Here is a 16,007-nt window from a genome sequence, read left to right as displayed (position 1 = left end):
GGTTCTATGTTGGAAGAGCGAGTTTGTCAGTTTTTATTGGAACAGAGAAATGAATTGACAGCATTGTGATAAACACTGGAAGTGTCACTTCTAAAATTTGTCCGTGGCTCGAAGTGGTGGCTTATGCCTGTAATCCCAGCACGTTGGGAAGCCAAGGTGGGTGGAGCACCTGAGGTCAAGAGTTCGAGACCAGCCTGGCCAACATGGTGAAACCTGGTCTCTACTAAAAATACAAAAAATTAGCTGGGCGTGGTGGTGTGTGCCTGTAGTCCCAGCTACTTGGGAGGCTGAGGCAGGAGAATCGCTTGAACGCAGGAGGCAGAGGTTGCAGTGAGCTGAGATTGCACCATTGCGCTCCAGCCTGGGCAACAGAGCAAGACTCTGTCTCAAAAGAAAAACGCTTGTCCTTAAGGGGTGGCTTCCCCCAGACCTACAAAGTAGCCCAGAATTGGAGGTCTTAGTGTCAGCAACAGTGTTGATTTTGATAATGCAAGTCTGTACATTCAAACCAGTCTCCCAGAACTAGGTGGAAGATAGGAACATTTCTGCATAGGAGACTTGGAATGTTCTGGCAGCATTAAAACCCTGAGGCCCGGCTATGTTCTGGGAGAGCCCTTTGTCTGGTAGGCATCATTTACAGACGGGTCCTTTTCCTGTGTGCTGTGGCTTCAACTAGGCTGTGTCTGAGAACTCGGATGGAGCACTTGAAAGTGCCCGTGGCTCCCGCCTGTCTTTGCGGTAAGGGACAGTGCAGAACATCTCCGGCTGTGCCAGCTGTTGTAGATTCTGTTGGGTGCTGCCATGGGAGGAGGAGCACGTTGTTGCCCCACCTCAGGATCTGTCTGACCTCTATCTTCACCATCGTTGAACTTAACGCCTGCTTTTGACCAGGTAGCGTGGAGTGTTTCAGTGGCATTTGTCATTAAAAATATGTTAGAATCTACTGTATGCTTTTGGATCTCTCCGGAGGGTTAAGACAAAATTCTAATAAAGAATCAATAATAGGTTATGTTGATTTTTGTTGTCCTCAGTCTGTACTAAACTCAAACCAAGTTCTCATGCATTACTAGGTTGGAGAAACGTACGGTAAGGATATAACCTCCCGGGGCAAAGACAAGCCGATTGCCGTATGTAAAACTTTCAGTCCACTTCAGTTTCAAGCTTTCTCTGTTCTCTCATTTCACTTCGTTTTCCTAGGATTTTTTATTAAGCCTCAAGCTCCTTGAGTGTTTTATATTTAATTCACTCAAGGTTGGGGTTTTGCTTGATGAAATAAACTTCATTAGAGTGTGATAGTTTACCCACCGGCTTGAATTAAAGCAGTTTGTGAACTGCCATCTTCCCCTCCCAAGTGAAAGGAGGGGAGAGTGAGAGGGCCTCTCTCCTGGCTGGTTGGAGATGCAGATATGGAGACTCCTCCTGGAAGCCCACCTGGCTGTGAGCCGAGCCGGAGCAGGACTAACCTTGTTGCCGGGGCCTTCTTTCTCCGCTTGGGTGTCCCGTGTGGTGGGGCTGTCTGGGCGTGGCTGTGCAGTGCTGCTGAGCTAACCCCACCGTGCTTGAGATGGTGTGCTGGGTGCCGCGGTGATTCTCGGACGAGCTTGTGCATGCGCCAGCGTTCTTCAAATGCCAGTTATAAAAAGCTGTTGTGTGGGATGTTTCTTTCCCTTTCAGGTACAAGGTATCAGCTGGAGGGTTGAAAGTGTAGCTTGGGAATTGTGTGCATTTCATAAAGTAGCATAATTGCCTTTTTCCAGGAGAATATTTTAGAAATCTAGCATTTTAGAATTCTTGGGCATTTTTAAATACAGGTGAATATTTGAATTTGGTTTGACACAAAATACAGAATGGATGAAGCATGCAGATGTCTGGTGTGTGCCCCGAAGCACCCTCCACTCTGTCCTCTGCACCCACCCTTTGCACCTCTGCGTCAGCCACAGCTGCCCTGGGAGCGAGTTCGCCTGAGGCCCTGGCTGTGCTGACTCTAGGGCAGCGTGAGGGTGGTTGTCAACTGTGAAGGTGCCACTTACACACTAAGTCCTCCTTCCTTGTGGAGGGAAAGGCTCAAGTAGCAAATATTGGAGCCCCCGCTTGGTGCTGGGAGCTGTGACAGGCAGCTCCTGAAGAAGCAGTTTAATTGGAACCAGTGACCATCTAAAACTGTTTGTACTCTAAACCAGATTATATAGAAATATTGGAATCATACCTTTATACTTGATTTTTTCTGTTTAGATAGTTAGGCGGAAAGGAAGCCTCCTGGGGGTCTGGTCTGATCCTCCTGATCCTTGAAGAGCTTCCAGCATCATTCTCCCTTCATGCTCCCCATTTTCATAAGTAACTGGTGGCTTGACATGCTGGGTTTGGTTTGGGAGCCCTCTGACAAACTGAAAGGGTGGATCAGGAAGCGTCTGACCACACTACTGGTAGACACGCTCTGCGTCCGACAAGTCCTTCCCAGCAACATCTAGAAAGCAAAGTGCATGCTTCATTCTAAGGTTGTTGTCTAAATGTTTCCCTGTGTTTCCTTTTTGTAGGATGTGTTCTTAATTTGCTTTTCCCTTGTGAGTCCTGCATCATTTGAAAATGTCCGTGCAAAGGTAGGTGGGGATTTAAAGTGTGTATGTAAGTTATAGAATGATCCTCTCAGAAATAAATACTTTAAAATATCACTTAGCCTAGGAATTTTCGGTTATTTAAATTGGTTTTAGCAATTTGCTACTTAGGTACATGATTGGGTTTTTTTTTTCTTTTGAGACGGAGGTCTCACTCTGTTGTGTCTAGGCTGGAGTGTAGTGGTGACATCAGAGCTCTCTGTAGCCTTGAACTCCTGGGCTCAAACAGTTCTCCTGCCTCAGCCTCCTGAGTTGCTGGGACCATAAATGTGCACCACCATGCGTGGCTAATCTTAAAAGAATTTTTGTAGAGGTGGTTTTGTAGACCCTGGCTTGTCTCAAACTCCTGGGTTGAAGTGATCTTTCAGCTTCAGCCTCCCAAAGTGGTGGGATTATAGGTGTGAGCCACTGCATCTGGCCCATCAGCAGTTTATTTTATTTATTTATTTTTGAGAGAGTCTTTTTTTGTTTTTGTTTTTTTTTTTTTTTTTGAGATGGAGTTTCACTCTTGTTGCCCAGGCTGGAGTGCAGTGATGCAATCTTGGCTCACTGCAACTTCCACCTCCTGGGTTCAAGTGATTCTCATGCCTCAGCCTCCCGAGTGGCTGGGATTACAGGCATGCACCACCACGCCCGGCTAATTTTGTATTTTTAGTAGAAATGTGGTTTCTCCGTGTCAGTCAGGCTGGTCTCGAACTCCTGACCTCAGGTGATCCGCGCGTCTAGGCCTCCCAAAGTGCTGGGATTACAGGCGTGGGCCACCGTGCCCGGCTGAGACAGAATCTTGCACTGTCATCCAAGCTGGAGTGCAGTGGCACAATCTTGGGTCACTGCAACCTCCACCTCCCGGTTCAAGCAATTCTCCTGCCTCAGCCTCCTTAGTAGCTGGGATTACAGGTGCCCGCCACCACACCTGGCTAATTTTTGTACTTTTAGTAGAGACGGCGTTTCACCATGTTTGCCAGGCTGGTCTCGAACCCCTGGCCTCAAGTGATCCACCCGCCGCAGACTCCCAGAGTGCTGGGATTTCAGGCGTGAGCCACTATGCCCGGCCTAATACATGGATTTTTAAAGCTTCAGATTCTGGTTCAGAAGTTTCCTGGGTCTCATTAAAATAAAGAGGCACTCAGAATTGGTCTAATAAAAACAACGACCATTTCTTTCTACTCCAGTCTCTTTCACAAACTTCTTAGTGAAAATGACAAGTGAGGCCCTTTAGTAGGGGCATTTTCAGTGGGGATAATAGTGGCAGACCTGAGACCTTGGGCTAGGTAGTTTATTCTCATTTCTGAACAGATGATGAATTTTCTCAGATGACCCTAAGAAATTGTTTTACCAAAAACAAAGTTATTTATTTGCTTTGGGAGGAACTCCCTTCCTTTTGTTTCTCTTCCCTTCCCCCTCTTCCCCTGCGGTTGTAGAGCCGGTTCTGTCCGGTCGTGGTTCTGTCCAGCCATGATCTGGGAGTCCTAGCTTGCTAATGGAACACCTGAGATGTTCCTTATGGCTCAAGGCTTGAATTGAAGGTGGGAACCACATGAAGCCTCGGTGGGGAGGCCGTGCCTGAGGTTAGGTGTCTGGCATGAGTGCCGCCGGCTGGGTGTGATTTAGGTGAAGGACATCTGTAAAGGAGCGTGTCACAACCTCTGTTCCTTCTTCACATCTAGTGGTATCCTGAGGTGCGGCACCACTGTCCCAACACTCCCATCATCCTAGTGGGAACTAAACTTGATCTTAGGGATGATAAAGACACGATCGAGAAACTGAAGGAGAAGAAGCTGACTCCCATCACCTATCCGCAGGGTCTAGCCATGGCTAAGGAGATTGGTATGGAATCCTGCGTTTTTCCTCCGCCTTGTACCTCTTTTATTGTAGTGACAGAGACTGGAGTCCAGTCTGGGAAAGGAGGGTGTGTGTCTCCCACTCAGGGCCTGGTGTACTCTTGGGGAACCAGCTGGCAAGGCCCTCTGGGTCTTAACGTCAGCGTTGGAAGGTGGAAGCAGGGCTGGGAGCCGGCAGAAGGCGCCCGGGCCCCAGGAGCTGCCTCCCGCTGGTGGTATGATCAGAAGAGAGTGGGGTCGAGTGTACATTGCCGTGTGGTCGTGTTTCCTGTAGGTGCTGTAAAATACCTGGAGTGCTCGGCGCTCACACAGCGAGGCCTCAAGACAGTGTTTGACGAAGCGATCCGAGCAGTCCTCTGCCCACCTCCCGTGAAGAAGAGGAAGAGAAAATGCCTGCTGTTGTAAATGTCTCAGCCCCTCGTTCTTGGTCCTGTCCCTTGGAACCTTTGTACGCTTTGCTCAAAAAACAAACAAACAAACAAAAAAAAACAAATGGTGGAGCCTTCGCACTCAATGCCAACTTTTTGTTACAGATTAATTTTTCCATAAAACCATTTTTTGAACCAATCAGTAATTTTAAGGTTTTGTTTGTTCTAAATGTAAGAGTTCAGACTCACATTCTATTAAAATTTAGCCCTAAAATGACAAGCCTTCTTAAAGCCTTATTTTTCAAAAGCCCCCCCCATTCTTGCTCAGATTAAGAGTTGCCAAAATACCTTCTGAACTACACTGCATTGTTGTGCTGAGAACACCGAGCACTGACTGTGCAAAGACCTTCGTCTTTGAGAAGACGGTAGCTTCTGCAGTTAGGAGGTGCAGACACTTGCTCAGTAGTTCTCAGATGCGTAAAGCAGAACAGCCTCCCGAATGAAGCGTTGCCATTGAACTCACCAGTGATTTAGCAGCCCGTATTCCCGACATAACATTGTACTGTAATGGAGTGAGTGTAGCAGCTCAGCTCTTTGGATCAGTCTTTGATTTCATAGTGAGTTTTCTGACCAGCTTTTGCGGAGATTTTGAACAGAACTGCTATTTCCTCTAATGAAGAATTCTGTTTAGCTGTGGGTGTGCCGGGTGGGGTGTGTGTGATCAAAGGACAAAGACAGTATTTTGACAAAATAACGAAGTGGAGATTTACACTACATTGTACAAGGAATGAAAGTGTCATGGGTAAAAACTCTAAAAGGTTAATTTCTGTCAAATGCAGTAGATGATGAAAGAAAGGTTGGTATTATCAGGAAATGTTTTCTTAAGCTTTTCCTTTCTCTTACACCTGCCATGCCTCCCCAAATTGGGCATTTAATTCATCTTTAAACTGGTTGTTCTGTTAGTCGCTTAGTAAGTGCTTTTCTTATAGAACCCCTTCTGACTGAGCAATATGCCTCCCTGTATTATAAAATCTTTCTGATAATGCATTAGAAGGTTTTTTGTCGATTAGTAAAAGTGCTTTCCATGTTACTTTATTCAAAGCTAATAAGTGCTTTCCTTAGTTTTCTAGTAACTAGGTGTAAAAATCATGTGTTGCAGCTTTATAGTTTTTAAAATATTTTAGATAATTCTTAAACTATGAACCTTCTTAACATCACTGTCTTGCCAGATTACCGACACTGTCACTTGACCAATACTGACCCTCTTTACCTCGCCCACGCGGACACACGCCTCCTGTAGTCGCTTTGCCTAATGATGTTCCTTTGGGTCTGTGAGGTTCTGTAAACTGCTAGTGCTGACGATGTTCTGTACAACTTAACTCACTGGCAAGAATACAGCGTGGGACCTTTCAACCACTACAACAGAATTTTTTAAATTGACAGTTGCAGAATTGTGGAGTGTTTTTACATTGATCTTTTGCTAATGCAATTAGCATTATGTTTTGCATGTATGACTTAATAAATCCTTGAATCATACGACTGGTAATACTGGTGTTTTTGAGACTTGATGAACAAGTTCCTGGTGTGTGTTTGTTTGCCTTGCTTTAAAGTCCTGGGTTGTTGGAGACAGTCATTTTCAATGCGTGTCTCCACACAGGAGGGACAGAGGGAGTGCCACCTCCAGGGGAGAACTGGGTGAGCCCAAATACGGCAGGAGTGGAGGTGACATTCATGTTTGGACCTGTCGAACAGTGGCGAAGCTCTGATGGAGAAGCACACATCGGGGTGTGTGTGCACATCCTGGCCCAGAGCTAGGGGCTGAAGATGGAGATGTTGGGACCCTAGACTGGCCCTGGAAGAGTAGAGGTTGGTGAACCACATGCCCTTAAGATCCTTCCCAGAGACTGAGTGCGTGGCTTACGCCTCTAAGCCCAACGCTTTGGGAGGCTGAGGCAGGAGGAGCGCTTAAGCCCAGGAGTTCTAGACCAGCCTGGACAAGAAAGAGACCTACCCAAAAAAAAAAAAAATGCAAGAGCCTGAACTTGTACTACATAAAGGTTCATGTTAGAATTCGTTTTCTTAATATTCCTTTTTATTGCTTTGAAGATTGTTTTTGAGTTTTTTTTTTTTTTTTTTTTAAGATGGAGTTTTGCTCTTGTTGCCCAGGCTGGAGTGCAATGGTGTGATCTCGGCTCACTGCAACCTCTGCCTGTCGGGTTCAAGCGATTCTCCTGCCTCAGACTCCCGAGTAGCTGGGATTACAGGTGCCTCCCCCCACGCCTGGCTAATTTTTTGTATTTTTTCACCATAGTTTCATCATGGCCAGGCTGGTCTTGAACTCCCGACCTTAGGTGATCTGCTCGGCCTCCCAGAGTGCTGGGATTAAAAGCGTGAGCCACCGCCTCCAGCTGAGTATTTTTTTTTTTAACATATAAATAATGCAGATTTTGTTTTTTGAGATAAGATCTGGCTCTGTCTCACAGGCTGGAGTGCAGTGGCGTGATCTTGGCTCGCTGCAACCTATGCCTCCTGCACTCAAGCCATCCTCCCACTTCAGCCTCTGGAGTAACTGGGACCACAGGTGCGCGCCACCACACTCAGCTAATTTTTTGTGTATCTTTTGTAGGGTTTTGCCATGTTGGCCAGGCTGGTCTTGAACTCCTGAGCTCAAGCAATCCACCAGCCTCGACCTCCCAAAGTGCTGGGACTCCAGGTGTGAGCCACCATACCTGTCAATATGCAGTTTTTAAAAGTTTTAGTGGTTTTTAAAGAAAAAGTCTTCCCCCTTCGTAGCCTCTCCAGAAGGAATACTTTATTTGCTTACCTGATTTTTGGTATTTTACCTGCTGTGTCTAAATTAGGCTTTTTGTTCCAGTGTAACTTCTGAGTTCAGCCATTCTCATCAACATTCCCAGCATGGACGATGAGAGGCTTGCTTTCCCGCTTGTAGCCCTCTCCACCCAAAACCTTTCTCATCCCCTCAATCTGATGGTTTTGGTGGACTCAGTTTAGTGCCGGCATGATCACTACTACAGAAACTACTCACTGGCCTTGCCATGTAGCAACAAAACTGTGTTTCCTGCAGAACTTCTGGTTTTCTTTGGGATAATTAGTACTTTGCTTACTTTCCTATGTACTGAATTCAATTGTGAGCTTTTTTTTTTTTTTTTAAGGAAGGGTCTTGCTCTGTCACCCAGGTTGGAGTGCAGTGGTGCCATCACAGCTCCTAGGCTCAAGTGATCCTCCTGCCCTAGCCTCCTGAGTAGCTGGGACCACAGGTGTGTGCAGCCATGCCCGGCTAATTTTTAAAATGTTTAGTAGAGTTGGGGGTCTCCCTATGTTGCCTAGACTGGTCTTGAACTCCTGGCCTGAAGCCACCATTCCACCTCAGCCTCCCAAAGTGCTGGGATTACAGGTATAAGCCACTGTGCGCGGCCTCAGCTGTGAACTTTCATCTATTGTCTAAACCTCTCAAGATATTCAGAAGTGTTGTTATTTTGCCAATACCCATTTTCCTGGAGTCATCTGATCTGCACCTCTCTTAGGTGCTGGTCTTCATTTCCTGCATCCAGATTCCCTTTTTTGATTTACTTCATCCTGAATGGTTTCTCCAAGAAATCCTTGAGAGAGTTGGAAGTACGTACAGTCATGCACTATGTAATGACATTTTAGTCAACAGTGTATTGCATATATGATAGTGTGTGACTGTACCTTTTTACTGTACGTTTTCTGTGTACAGATACGCAAATACCACTGTTACAACTCCTCGTGCATTCAGTATAGTAACGGGCTGTGCAGGTGAGTAGCCTGGGAGCAATGAACAGGCCCTACCTTCGACCTAGGTGTGTAGTAGGCTGACGTTAACAATGAAATCACCCACGTGTTTCTCAGAATGTATACCCATCGTTAAGTAAGGCATCACTCTTATTTTTGAGCCCCTGCATCTTTGAAAACAACTGTTGTACATTACTTCTGGCTGGGCCTAAAATTCTAGATTGATGTGAACATCCCTTTTAAGTTATATTTTTGAGACAGGGTCTCACTTTGTTACCCAGGCTGGAGTGCAGTAGCATGATCTCAGCTTACTGTGGCCTCAACAACCTGGGCTCAAGCAGTCCTGCTCAGCATCTTGAGTAATAGGGACACCTGTAGGTGTGCACCACCATGCCCAGCTAATTTTGTTTTGTAGAGATGGGATCTGACTATGTTGCTTAGGCTGCAGATTTCTTCTTTTGAGACAGGTTCTTGCTATGTTGACCAGGCTTAGACTCAAACTCCTGGGCTCAAGTGATCCTCCCACTGCAGGCTCTCAAGTAGCTGGGACTACAGGCTTGGCCCACTGCACCCAGCCTCCCTTCAGTTAAAAAAAATTTATTTTTGGCCAGGTGCAGTGGCTCATGCCTGTAATCCCAGCACTTTGGGAGGCCAAGGTGGACAGATAGTTTGAGGTCAGGGGTTCAAGACCAGCCTGGCCAACATGGTGAGACCGTCTCTACTAAAAATACAAGAATCAGCCAGGCGTGGTGGTGCATGCCTGTAATCCCAGCTACTGAGGAGCCTGAGGCAGGAGAATTGCTTGAACCTGGGAGACGAGGTTGCAGTGAGCCAAGATCGTGCCACCGTGCTCCAGCCTGGGTGACAACAGTGAGACTCCCATCTCAAAAGAAAAATTTTTTTTTTTTTTTTTGTAGAGATGGGGTCTTGCTGTGTTACCCACACTTGTCTTGAGCTCAAGCAATCCTCCCACTTTGGCCTCCCAAAATGGAATGATTACAGGCCTGAGCCACTGCACCTAGTCCCTTCAGAATTCTGGCAGTTCTTCCGTGATTTTTCTTAGCCATTTCTGTTGGGATGTATTTTTTTCTTAAATCTTGTGAGATTGTCCTTTTCTCTTCCACATCCCAGGGTTTATTTTATCCACCGTGCTGTGCGCTTGGTGGCCTTTTTCCATCTTGGAAACTCGTGACTTTCAAACTCAGATGTCAAACCTGGAGTGTCCTCGTAACCTTTTTCTTTTCCTGGTTTGTTATCTTTGAGCTTTTGATTTTGTCTGATGCTTTTCATCTTCAGGAGCTCTTTTCCACTCTCCCCACTGTGAGCCTTCAGGGTCAGTTCTGAGTCACAGCGCTTTCTCTGAGTTCCAAGCCATGGCATGGGTCATTAGGAGCTTCTGTCCACATCATGTTTCTTTTGGTGTCTTGTTCCTCTAGTGTCAGGAGTCCTTGGCTCATGCTTAAAAGTTGAAGTTGGAAGCAGTTCCCTAGGAGGGTCACACCATGTAGCGAATCCATCTTGTACCTTTCTGACACTAGGTGAGTGCAGGAATTGGGTTTAGAAACAAAGCTTGTAGCAGTTGGACGCTGCTACTGCATTTTTTTTTTTTTTTTTTTTTTTGAGACAGTCTTGCTCTGTTGCCCAAGCTGGAATGCAGTGGCACGATCTCTGCTCACTGCAGCCTCCGCCTCCTGGGCTCAAGCCATTCTCCTGCCTCACCTCCCGAGTAGCTGGGATTACAGGTACCTGCCACCACGCCTGGCTATTTATTTATTTTTTTTTTTTGAGGCGGAGTCTTGCTCTGTTGCCCAGGCTAGAGTGCAGTGGCATGATCTCAGCTCACTGCAACCTCCGCCTCCCAGGTTCAAGCGATTCTCCTGCCTCAGTCTCCTGAATAGCTGGGGCTATAGGTGCACACCACCACACCTGGCTAATTTTTGTATTTTCAGTAGAGACAGGTTTCACCATGTTGGCCAGGCTGGTCTCAAACTCCTGACCTCAGGTGATCCGCCCACTTTGTCCTCCCCAAAGTGCTGGGATTACAGGCAAGAGCCACTGCGCTCAGCCTGCTACAGTATTTCAATTAAAGTTGGACTTATTTCTGTGAGACAGGGTGTTACTGTCACCCAGGCTGGAGTGCAGTGGCATGACCACAGCTCACTGCAGCTGTGAACTCCTGGGCTCAAGTGTCCGCCTGCCTCAGCCTCCCAAAGTGCTGGGATTACAGGCGTGAGCCACTGCGCCTGGCCTGAAGTTTTTAAAGAGCCCTTTGCAGGCTTTACAAAGCTATAGGGTGGCATGACTGTGACAGCAGAGAGGCCCTAAGGAGGTATCTTCTGAGGTCAGATTTCCCGGGAGAATCTTCTCCTTGAAGACTTGGGAGCCAGGAGGGGCACAGTCTCCTTCCCTCAACTGCTTGTGCCGAGGCCCCACCTTCCACCTCAGAGCAAACGACAGGCCAGGTGTCTTCCCGCTTTCCAGCAAACCTGCTCTTTAGCTGGGCGTGTCTGCATCACTCCCACTTCACAGCTGCCCAGGGTCTTGTAAGCTGGGGTCAGTTCATGTCTTTCCTTCCCCCTTAAGGTTCTGTACTGCGCGTCCTCTGACTGTTGGAGTGTCTTTTCCCATCCTGTGGGTCTCTGCTTTTTTGGAGAAATCTCCCTCCTGTCATTCTGTTGGGCTTCCGGTGGGAGAGGGGGTGAAATCAGTGCTTGTGCAGTCTTCCATCTGTAGCCAGAACCCCAGGGTTTAAAAAAAAACCTGGAAACATCATTGCTCTACAATCACCCAGTATAGTAGCGCTACCTGGAAATCCCCAATAAGAGAACACGCGGCTGTACACACAAGCACTATCGTGACGCGCGCTTTATTGTTTCAACTCCTGAATCCACTGGCCGACCCCAGAGCCAGAAGAGTAGCAAGAATTCAATCAGCAACTCTTGATGTGGACAAACATCTGGGCAGGGGGAATAGGCAGCTGCGGGGCTGTGGCTCGGCGGGGCGGGGGGCTCCACTCACTTCCCCAGCCAGAGCCCAGGGCTGCCCTTGGTGACGCCCAGGAGAAAACCCCAGCCCGCACCCTCACAACAGTTCCATTTGTACATCCAGGAAGCCCAGTTTGAAAAACAAACCACGCCTGTAAACCGAGTTGGATGAAAAGGGCTGCCTTGGGGGTGGGAGGCTAAGAACTGTTCACGGTCTTCTGGGTGGGCCCTGGATTCCCGCACTTCTGGAGCAGTCCTCAGACAGCCAAGGGATCCATCCGCGGGCCAGGGCTTCCCGAGGCTGTCTCCACGGTCGCTGGGTCTCAGGAGTCCTCCTATCACCTGAGCGTGCTTGCTGCTTCTGCTACGATTATGGCCACAATGACTTCCCATAAACTTAGTCATTGAGACCATGGAATTCTGTTCCCATCCGATTCCTGTTGATGGACATTCGCTGTTTTGGCGTCATGGGAACTCCTCGGATGGTAAGTCAGTTTAAGGACAAAAGCGTGAGTCCATCGTTCCTGGGACAGTTTCCAGCGGCCCTGGTCAGGCCACGTCCACACCAGAGACCCCCTGTGCTGGACAGGAGACGCAGGCCGCTCTGTCGGAGACCACGCTGTCCAAGGCCCGCATCAGGATGTCTGGCATATGGTCTGTGAGCATCTTCGGACCTATGAGTATTTTGCTGAATTCCGCTTCGTGTGACCACTTGGCGCTATAGTGAGCAGCAGAGCAGCAGCCAAACCTGAAGCAGAAAAGGAGAGACAGCTCCCAAGCAGCCCCAGGGCTGACCCCGGGCTGCTCCTGCCTGCCCACCACACCCACCACGCCGCACTCACCGCCCCGAGGCGCCCTCCTCCTGCAGGTGGATGATCCTGCCGGGAGGGTAGAGAGGGGGGTACTTGGGAGAAGAGTCCAGTGGGGAGTCGCTGGAGAAGCTGTAGGCCGGGGACCAGCGCGTCAGTAGGCTCTGCTCCCCCAGAAGAGGCTGTGTCAGGACTTCCTGGTCGCCCCCGTCCAGCTCCGTGGGAAAGTTGTTGGGGTTTCCTCCGAACAGTTCGTACCACAAACCGTGCAGCAAGATCTTGTACTGAGGGCGAGACCCAATCAGTAGAATGCTGTCACTCACCCTCTGTCACCCGAGACCTCCCGAAACACCAAGGCGGACCAGGCACAGGAATCTGGCCTTTGACCCAGAAACCGCGCTTGGAAGACTCCAGCAAAAATGCGTCGGCGAGCTGTGCTGGGTGGCAGCCACCTCGGCTCAGGACAAGGCTCTATGCCTAGTCACAGATCATGAGTGTGGGCTCTCTCTTGGGCAGTAAAACCATCACACGTGGAGCAATATTAAAAACTAAGCCATACAGACTGTGAGGGATATTTCCCTTAATTATTTTCCGGCAATTCTGGAAATCAGCTTTACCCTTCCCTGAAAGGCATTAGATATTAATTTCTATGGGCTGGAGCGCAATGGCGTGATCTTGGCTCCACAATCTGCCTCCCGAATTCAAGCGATTCTCCTACCTCAGCCTACTGAGTAGCTCGGATTACAGGCTCCTGCCACCATGCCCGGCTAATTTTTTGTATTTTTTTTTTGAGACGCAGTCTCACTCTGTCACCCAGGCTGGAGTGCAGTGGCACAATCTTGGCTCACTGCAAGCTCCGCCTCCCGGGTTCATGCCATTCTCTTGCCTCAGCCACCAGAGTAGCTGGGACTACAGGCACCCGCCACCGCGCCCAGCTAATTTTTTGTATTTTTAATAGAGACGGGGTTTCACTGTGGTCTCAATCTCCTGACCTCCTGATCCACCCGCCTCGGCCTCCCAAAGTGCTGGGATTACAGGCGTGAGCCACCGCGCCCGGCCTAATTTCTTGTATTTTTAGTAGAGATGGGGTTTCTCCATGTTAGTCAGGCTGGTCTCGAACTCCCGACCTCAGGTGATCCGCCCACCTCAGCCTCCCAAAGTGCTGGGATTACAGGCGTGAGCCACCGGGCCCGCCCCAGATACTAATTTCTAAAAAAAATTTTAGGCTGGGCACAGCAGTGGCTCACACCTGTAATCCCAGCACTTTGGGAGGTCAAGGCAAGCAGACTGCTTCAGCCCCGAAGTTTGAGACCAGCCTGGGCAACATGGTAAGACCCTGTCTCTACAAAAAATACAAAAATTAGCCAGGTGTGGTGGCGCATGCCTGTAGTGTAGTCCCAGCTACTCAGGAGGCTGAGGTGGGAGGATCACTTGAACTTGGGAGGCTGCAATGTGCCGAGACTGCGCCACTGCACTCCAGCCTGGGTGACAGAGCGAGACCCTGTCTCAAAAAAGAAAAAACTGGGGGAGGTAATTGGTAAGGAGAAAAATTTAAATTGCGTTTCTTCTTTCTGATTAGGAACAAAACCATGAGAAAGGTCAGAAAACAAAGGGATTAAACAAGTAAAAATCATCTCTACCCACACTAAACAAAACCACCCTTGGCATATGTATTTTCAAATTTTTCTCAAAATTCATATATCTGTATCTCCTTGTCCCCACTCTCTGCCGTGAGTCATATCTCTTAAGAATAATTTTTAAGTTTTTTTTCTTTTGAACTTTTCAATGGGTATCTATCTCTATCGGCAGACATAAATTTCTTCTTTTTGGACACAGAGCCTCACTCTATCCCACAGGCTGGAGTGCAGTGGTGCGATCTTGGCTCATGCAACCTCGGCCTCCTGGGTTCAAGTGATTCTTCTGCCTCAGCCTCCCAAGTAGCTGGGATTACAGGCACTCACTACCACCCCTGGCTCATTTTTGTATTTTTACTGGAGACGGGGTTTTGCCATGTCGACCACTCTGGTCTCGATCTCCTGACTCAGGTGATCCGCCTGCCTTAGCCTCCCAAAGTGCTGGGATTACAGGCGTGACCCACCGCGCCTGGCCAGCAGACATAAATTTCTACCACCATGTTAAAAAACCCTTGACGTGGACACATATCACCATTTTAATAACTGCATGATATCCACAGTGTAGATAAATGTGCCTGTACCTCTTAAGGTCTATTTGGCAGCCTCGCTTCCTAAGCTTTCGGACAACAAAGCCAAAAGGCATTAACATACTGTTAGTCACAAGACAGGACTAAGAAGTTTGTCAGAAAGCAAAATCAAACAGTTCCTCCAGAGTATTTTTTTTTTCTTTTTTTTAGAATAGAGACAGGGTCTTGTTGTGTTGCCCAGGTTGGCCTCAAGGGATCCTCCTGCCTTGGCCTCCTGAGGTGCTGGGATTCCAGGCATGCGCCACCGCGCCCAGCCCAGATCCTGTTTCCTCCCTGTGACATTTCCCGCACTTGCTGCAGCCATTTGCTTTCTTAGACATCACAGAGTCCTAGCCCAGAATCTGATCAGATGGTGGAAGGAGAACTTCCAGCAACAGTATAGAGTGCCCTGCACTGAGGGTGCAGTTCCTCCTGGCTCTCCAGAGGATCTCAGGGACAGGCCCCGTGTCCTGCTGACCCTCTCAACAAGGCACCCGCTTACCTTGGGTTTATTGCAGTGCGCGACCACTCGCAAGATTCTTCTCTTCAGATCTTCCAAGTTGGTCACACTGAGCCTGTTTAGCAAAGAGGCACACTGAGGCTGGGACCCGGCACTCCCAACCCCCCAGCCCCGGGCACAGCACCAGGCGGGCTTACCTGGGAATCACATCCTTCCCCAGGACAAGCGACACGATGAAGCTCTGAGAATATTCATGCAGACCTTTGCTGAAAGTCCAAACAGAGAGAGGATGTTAGCTTTACGATGACACTGCCCACAAGGGCTTCCATGAAAGAAATCAGTAACGCTGAGGGGTTAGGTTCCCAGGCCTCAGCTCTGTTCTCTCTTCTCTAAAGGGAGGGGAGGGGAAATGTCAGTTATGGCAACTCACTGGCCAGATCCTACTAAAGCCACAATATGTGTTCAACAGAGACGCCCCGCAGCTAAAACCGCAAACTGGACACCAAGGCGGACCAAGCACATGGATCTGTCCTTTGACCCAGAAACCGCGCTTGGAAGACTCCATCAAAGATGCACTGGAGGCCGGGTGCGGTGGCTCACGCCTGTAATCCCAGCACTTTGGGAGGCCGAGGCGGGTAGATCACAAGGTCAGGAGATTGAAACCATCCTGGCTAACACGGTAAAACCCCGTCTCTACTAAAAATACAAAAAATTAGCCAGGCGTGGTGGTGGGCGCCTGTAGTCCCACCTACTTGGGAGGCTGAGGTAGGAGAATGGCATGAACCCGGGAGGCGGAGCTGGCAGTGAACTGAGATCGCGCCACTGCACTCCAGCCTGGGCGACAGAGCGAGACTCCATCTCAAAAAAAAAAAAAAAAAAAAAAGAAGCCCCAGCAAAAATGAAGGGGCAGAGGCAACAGGTGATTCACTGCGGCAGAACTTGTACCGGCAGAGGCTAGA

The 16,007-nt window shown here is 48.6% G+C and overlaps 2 protein-coding genes across 5 annotated transcripts in view; one reads left to right on the top strand and one right to left on the bottom strand.

Moving 5' to 3' along the window:
• Window positions 1–6,357, top strand: part of RAC1 (Rac family small GTPase 1) — a 29,839-nt gene extending 23,482 nt beyond the window's left edge. Inside the window, exons 4-7 of one of the 3 annotated variants that reach the window (XM_063708094.1) lie at window positions 1,071–1,127; window positions 2,535–2,597; window positions 4,280–4,439; window positions 4,728–6,357. In XM_063708094.1, coding sequence (XP_063564164.1) covers window positions 1,071–1,127; window positions 2,535–2,597; window positions 4,280–4,439; window positions 4,728–4,858 — 411 coding nt within the window. In that variant the 3' untranslated portion in view covers window positions 4,859–6,357. Of the gene's footprint in view, window positions 1–1,070; window positions 1,128–2,534; window positions 2,598–4,279 lie in introns of all 3 variants that reach the window. The other 2 variants (XM_004045076.5, XM_063708093.1) reach the window with 2 other exon arrangements.
• A 5,088-nt stretch (window positions 6,358–11,445) lies between these two features.
• DAGLB (diacylglycerol lipase beta) overlaps window positions 11,446–16,007 on the bottom strand; it is a 39,487-nt gene continuing 34,925 nt past the window's right edge. For both annotated transcript variants that reach the window (XM_019030638.4, XM_019030639.4), the window contains 4 exons: window positions 15,246–15,314; window positions 15,091–15,163; window positions 12,422–12,672; window positions 11,446–12,327 (listed from right to left, as the gene is read on the bottom strand). In XM_019030638.4, coding sequence (XP_018886183.2) covers window positions 12,129–12,327; window positions 12,422–12,672; window positions 15,091–15,163; window positions 15,246–15,314 — 592 coding nt within the window. In that variant the 3' untranslated portion in view covers window positions 11,446–12,128. The remainder of the gene's footprint in view (window positions 12,328–12,421; window positions 12,673–15,090; window positions 15,164–15,245; window positions 15,315–16,007) is intronic.

Source organism: Gorilla gorilla, chromosome 6 (genome assembly GCF_029281585.2).
Source record: "Gorilla gorilla gorilla isolate KB3781 chromosome 6, NHGRI_mGorGor1-v2.1_pri, whole genome shotgun sequence".
Taxonomy (NCBI): Eukaryota; Metazoa; Chordata; class Mammalia; order Primates; family Hominidae; genus Gorilla; species Gorilla gorilla.
The sequence above is the reverse complement of the archived record's forward strand: the minus strand, read 5'-3'. Positions and strand labels throughout refer to the sequence as shown.